This window comes from Chenopodium album, chromosome 9 (assembly GCF_948465745.1).
Source record: "Chenopodium album chromosome 9, dcCheAlbu1.1, whole genome shotgun sequence".
In the NCBI taxonomy this organism is placed as follows: Eukaryota; Viridiplantae; Streptophyta; class Magnoliopsida; order Caryophyllales; family Amaranthaceae; genus Chenopodium; species Chenopodium album.
The window spans coordinates 3499527-3506334 of record NC_137842.1 but is presented as its reverse complement, the minus strand read 5'-3'; the positions used below and the strand labels follow the sequence as shown (position 1 = coordinate 3506334).

Genomic DNA, 6808 nt, shown 5'->3' with positions numbered 1-6808 from the left:
CTAGCAACAATTCAAGAGGCAAAGTAAATTTCACACTATGATCCTTGTGATTTTTAGTTGAATGAATTACCAAATTTTCAACACATACATGACCTAAAACCAACACTAGTGTACACATTGTAATAATTTATCAAAAACATTTTAGGTTTTTTTTTTTTTTTTTTTTTTTGTTCAAAAACTACCTTATATGTATACTTCAAATTGTGTTGAAAAAAAAAAAAAAAAACTACCTTATAAGAAAATTATTGTAAGAAACTACCTTAGAAAAACTAAATGTTGTAAGGGCCTGTTCTCATTGGATGAACTGAACTGAACTGATCACTTAAATGAATATTTTATAAGAGAAGGAAATTAGGAGCTGAACTGAACTGAATTGAATTGAATTGAACTGAATTTTAACGTATGAGAACAGACCCTAAGTTGCTACCTTATGCTTGATTTAATAATGAAATGGAAGGGGAATTAGGGGTTATAAGAGGTAGGGCATTGGAGAAATAGGGTGGGAAAAGGAGAAAAAGTGATTGAAAAAATGGGTCATTAAATGTTCCTTATTCAATGCAATAATACAGCAAAAAGTAGTTTCTTACAATATTTAGTGTTTCATGAGGTAGTTTCTTACAACATTTAATTTTTATAAGGTATTCCCTTTGTTTTTAAATATTTGCTCCACTTTCCATTTTCGACTTTTTAAATACTTGCTCCATTTCTTTATTTGGAAATCTTTTACACAATTTAATTAATTTCTCTCACCTAATAGACCCATCATAAATCATATTTTATTAATTCATATTCTCTCTCCTCTAATTCTTTCCACTACTTTTGTTTTTTACAATTTTTAAATCTAGGTACCTCTTCACATAAAGTCCAACATTTTACAATAAAGCCAAGGTTGAGAGGTATATAGTAGAAAACATATAAGAGCATGTATATAAGTATATTTTCTAAAGAGGCAAAAGCTAAAGAACGTCTCTGAAGCGTTAGATAAGAGAACTTAAAGTGAAAATATTAAAGTAAAATAAGAATTAGTTACACCGATCTATACTTGATTTTAGCATGTTTTACTAGCTTAATACTATTTTTAGTACTCCGTACCGATCTATACTTGATTTTAATGCCCTGAGACACTCGTTAGCAATATCCTTTATATAAAAATAAATAAATAAATAAGTTAAACTTACTCATATTTGCGAATTAGTTGATATGCTCCTGTTACCACCATTGCAACACTCACAGAAAACAGTGACCAATTTTTCTACAAATTCAAAAACAACAATGTAGCTCAATTTAATTAAAACCCCTCAAAATTCAAGAAATTTATAGCTAATCATCTACTTAAATTATGCTTACCGGTGTGATTACAGTGCTGTATTTAGCCCATATAGCTCCACTTGTAACAATGGCTAATCATTTTAAGATATAGATATAATAATTAGTCATATATATAAGTTCAAATTAGTCATATACTACATCCGATTTTATTGGTTGCAACTTTGGAATATTTTATATCTCACAAATAATACCCCAAAGTTGCAACTAAAAAAAAATCGAATGTAGTATGTAAGGCCCTGTTTGATTCACCTTAATTTTGCTGAACTGAAATTGTTTTTACTGAACTGAACTTATTTTTACTGAACTGAACTTAATTTTACTGAACTTAAATTATTTTTACTGAACTGAAATTATTTTTACTGATTTTCTATTATAATTTTTCTTTAAGAAAACTGAATTTTATTGAACTGAAATTATTTTACTGAACTGAAATTATTTTTACTGAACTGAACTTATTTTTACTAAACTGAACTTATTTTACTTAATATTATTTTTTTAAGGTGAAAAGAACAGGGCCTAAGTTCAAGCTACAATAAAATACTCACCCACTTGTTGTGGATAGGAAATTTGATCAGCTGGCTTTGCATAATCAACAACGTTAGCTATTGTCACCCCCCATTTAAAGGCAGGTGCCCAAAAATGAACTGCAAATAAGTAATTCTTAAAATCCACGGTTATCATATATTTCGTGATAGAATATAAAACATATTCTTGGACCTCAATCGTCAGCGAGCTTAACCAGTAGACCTATTATTCACTAGAGCAATATAATTTACAAACAGGGGTGAGGGATTTTAAATTGCGACCTATTATTCATACGCAAACTCCTTTACTTAACCAGTAGACCAATATATCACATTGAATTGGTAATATGATACATCATATACTCCATATGTATGACATGATATGTTAGCACGAAAAATTACGACATGGCTTAATTACTGGTGAATTAACGAAAATATTATTATTATTATTTATTTTTTTTTGAGTAAAACATATCTAATCAAATTCATTACAATTTAAATAGCATGAAACATCATTGTTAAAAATCTACCCCTAACCCAAATATGAATCAATTTCACATTTATTTCATTGATCTCAGTATTATACTATGGTATCAAACATGCAATAAAGACATGTAAATTGGCACTTGGATCCAAAATCTCTAATAAGTCATCCCCAAGAACATCTCTGATTCAAAATCTAAATTAAACATTTGTAATTACAAATAATACCAGATTATTGATTATTATAAATAACAATTGATCAAATGAAAACATTATATTAGCAAGTTAAGATAATCGGATTAAAACATGATTATATAATTAACATGAAAAGCAAGGTTAATTAAAAGGGCTTACTTGTTTTTGGACCAGCAGGGTGGTTCAAGAAAGCTTGAAACTTGGTTGCTGCCATGGAATTTCTCTTTCTTACCAATTCTTAATTCTCCTTTCTTTGTATAATTATGTGATGATTTATTATTTAATTATTATACAGTAGTAGCTAGCTTAGACTTTTAATTTGATCACGTAAGATTATTATATGTACTAGTAGTCAGCATTTTTCAAAAACCAAGCTAATATACTAGTAATTTCTTTTTTGGGATGATTCCTGGAAACTTTCATGCACAATAACACCTTCCTTGGAAGAGTACGTGATCAGTATGACTTTTTTTTTTTTTTTTTTTTACAACGGCCCTATTTTGGACTGAATCCTTTCACGGGTAATATATAAGTTCGACTAGCTACATAGGTCAAGTTATTGGGCATTTGGGCATGGGAGGAGGAAATTGGAAAAGATAAGGGAATAAGGGAATCCTCGCTAGTGGGTAGAGATTAAATTTGTGACGACAAGGTTACCAACTACACCAAGTACTACTAGCCTAATACGTAATGGTCTGACTAGTAAGCATGTAATTATGAATGGTCAATTTTTTTTTATATATTTCATAAAAAAATCTTCTTTTAAGTTTATGCAGGAATAACGAAAATATATTGATAAAATCATACTAATATTATACTTCGGATATCTTTGATTCTTTGTCCAAGTAGTATTATTTATTCAAGTCTTTGTTTATGATGTAGAATAAGAAAAATAATCAAGTTGATGATTTTGTGACCAGGATAAATGGACTTTATTTTACAATTATTATACTCATATAAGGATTTTTTTTATTATTATTATTATTATTATGACAAGTGTTATACTCATATAAGTATATAACTAAGCTAGCTAGTTTATGTAAATATAACTTCCACGCCTTAAAAAATTCCAATCATAGTTTACATTGATCAATATAACAGAAAATTAATTTAATATTTGTAGCACACCAAAAAGAAAATGCAAAAGATTAAGACAATTAGGATAATTCCTCAAAAAATCAAAAATAGCATGAACATATTAAAACTACATACATTGGTGATTGGCCTATGTTCAAAGGGTATAAATAGTGAAATCATGAATTAACGATACAAGACGACATATTATAAAGCCGGTTGTATATAAAAATAAATAAATTAATAAATGTTTAGGACATAAAAAAAATATAAATAATAAATAAATAAATAAATAAATAATAATAATAAATGTCGTGTGCTGGCATTGTTGGTATTAATCATCGGCACAATGTTGTTCGGGATACATTTGTTGATATTTGCTACAGATCTGAGATTTCAGCAAGAAAGGAAGTTGACATAGGATTGTCTGGAGGGAATGACGGGGCCCTCAGACCTGCCGATGTGTTACTTTATTAATGGGATCGTGGTCGTGATGTATGTGTCGACTTCACAGGGTCTTCTCCTTTGACACAAACAGGGCTATCTGACTTTGTTCCGGGACGGGTTGTGGCTGATGCGGCTCATCGAAAGCGGGTTAAGTATGAAGTTTGTTGTCTGGCGATTGGATATGGTTTCATTCCCTTCTCCTTTTCTTCGCTTGGGGATTTAGAGAAGGAGGTTGTTGCGTTACTGAAGCGGATTCAAAGGTTCTCAATGACGCAAGACATTGGGGCTCGTGCTGCAGCTCATATATTTACTAGGGTAGGCTTTGCTATAGCTAGAGGAGTGGGGGCCCAGATTGTATCTCGGCTTCCCACTAATTTATTGTAGGTTGTATGACTTTTGTTTTAATAATAATAAGGAAAATTTGTCAAAAATAACACCACCTTTAAGCGGTCTTCCCTAAATAACACCACCTTTTGATTATTCCACAATAACACCACCTTTGATACACATCTGCCAAAAATAAAACATGACTGGTTGGTAACCTATTTAAAAGGTTACCTGTGACACGTGTCACACTATCAATGGTCAATTTTTTTAACATTTTTTTTTAAAAGAAAAACCTTAAATTTTTTTAATTTTTTTTAAAAAAAAATACCTTAAAATTTAAAAAAAAAAAAAAAAAAAAAAAAAAAAAAAAAAAAAACCCTCCTACCACCGCCACCTACCAGGTTGCCACCACCGTTGGCGCCTGAAACCCCTCCCCTGTGCCGGCTTAACCATTTCGCCGGTTGTCTGCACCCCCTCCCCCCCCCCCCCCTAACCCACCACCAAAAGGTTGAAACCCTTTAATCCTAAAACCACTCGATTTTGGGGTTTTAGGGATTTTGGATGGTGGTTCAAAGGGGAAAGGAGGTGGAGACGGCGGGTGGGGGGCGAAGTGGTTTCGCCGGCATAGGGGAGGGGGTTCGGTTGGCGGACGGTGAGGGGAGGGGGGTTTTCGAGGGAGGGAGAAGGGTTTTAAGGTGGATGAAGGTGGTTCAGGGGAAGAGGAGGGGCTGGGTGGTCGGGAACTCAGGCTGAGTGGTCAGGCTGTTACCGCCGGTAATGATCTCTGGTCGTCGGGGGTGGTGGCAGCCCTGGCAGGTGGTTGTGGGGTTGTCGCCGTTAAGGGGAGGAGTTTTCCTTTTTTCAGTTTTTTTTTTTTAGATTTTTTTTTAAAAAAATAGGTTTTTTAAAGTTTTTTAATTTAAGTTTTTTTTTAAAAAAAAAAAAAATAACCAATCACACATGTGACATGTGTCAATTGTAATCTGTAAAACAGGTTACAGGTTTTTTGTTTTATTTTTGGCAGATGTGTATCAAAGGTGGTGTTATTGTGGAATAATTAAAAGGTGGTGTTATTTAGAGAAGACCGCCTAAAGGTGGTGTTATTTTTGACAAATTTTCCTAATAATAATAATAATAATAATAATAATAATAATTCTTTCAAAAAAAAAAAATAATAATAATCATATGACCTCTATAATTAGAAGAAACTTGAAAAAAAAAATGGGAGTACTTTATACAATAATTACATTCCTTATTCTAATAAAATTAATTAATACTCAACGCCACTATCAATTATTAAAAAAAAATTCTAAAAATTTATAAATACTTTGATACATTAATGTATTTCAAAAATATCATACACAAACTTTTTTTTTTCTTTTCTTTTCTTCAATTGATGTAAAGATACAAATACAACAAATTAATTAAATTAATTTTTTTTTAAAAAAAGGGTAGGATTAATACAAACAAAGAAAAAAAAAAACATGCAAAATTAGAAATATATTAGTGTCCCATAACAATCGTCCTAGGGGTATCATCGGAGGCATCATCACCTTCAAATTTTGTCTCGGTACTTTCTTCATTTTCGTCCGATGAAGGGTCATCCGTAAGGTCTACATTCCACTGTTTCGCGCCATCGACGGCCGCCACCTTCTTTTCTTTCCCTGGAGCTTCAGCTTCATCAGATGCATCCATCCCTTTCATTAGAAGTGAGCATACTAAGACCAATCCTAAGCAAATAACCATTGTTCTTCTTGTCATCGCCATTTTCGACGTAAAATGGTGAGAATAATATTCAAGTTTTGGTAATGCTTAATTGGGAAAAATGATGGGTTGCTAATGTTTGTGATTTTATAGAAAATAATAGCGATTTGGAAGGAGAGTTTTTAGTTTTTAAAAAAAAAAATATTGGATGAGCTTATTTTGTGGAAGAAAATATTTATGGGAATAATTTTTCTAATAATAAGCTAAATTTTCTAACAATTACAACAATGCATATTTTTTTTTTAAGAGGTACAATAATGCAATTTTTTTTTTTTTTTTTGAACAAAATAATGCAATTAAGATTACTTTTCATCTAGGAAGAAAATGATGAGTTAATTAGCATATATGAGTGCTTTACACTGTTGAATTAGGTTAAAAGAAAATTTATGAAAAATATTGATTGATAGTCGACAACCATTTATATATGTTGATCGTGCATGTTGTCAATACCCTATTTTGACCTTATATATCTAATTACTTCTGTGTTCTGTCCTAATATTATTGCAATAATTAGACTTTTACACTTTTCTCACTTTTAATTTTTTGTAGTAACGTCTGGCCGATCAATCATTAGTACATATATCCGTATAGAGAAATTTTATATTTGTAATACCTTTTGTTTCTAATCAATGTAACAATTTTCGTTTGGTACTTAAATTGTGCTT

General features: G+C 31.1%; 1 protein-coding gene across 1 annotated transcript; it reads right to left on the bottom strand.

The window, feature by feature from the left end:
- Window positions 1-1174: 1174 nt before the first annotated feature.
- Window positions 1175-2745, bottom strand: LOC145559296 (mitochondrial pyruvate carrier 3-like). Its single transcript, XM_081620722.1, has 4 exons — window positions 2691-2745; window positions 1875-1973; window positions 1348-1400; window positions 1175-1252 (listed from the first exon to the last, which is right to left on the bottom strand). Exons 1-4 carry the CDS (start codon window positions 2743-2745, stop codon window positions 1175-1177), a joined length of 285 nt encoding a protein of 94 aa, XP_081476848.1.
- Window positions 2746-6808: the final 4063 nt, after the last annotated feature.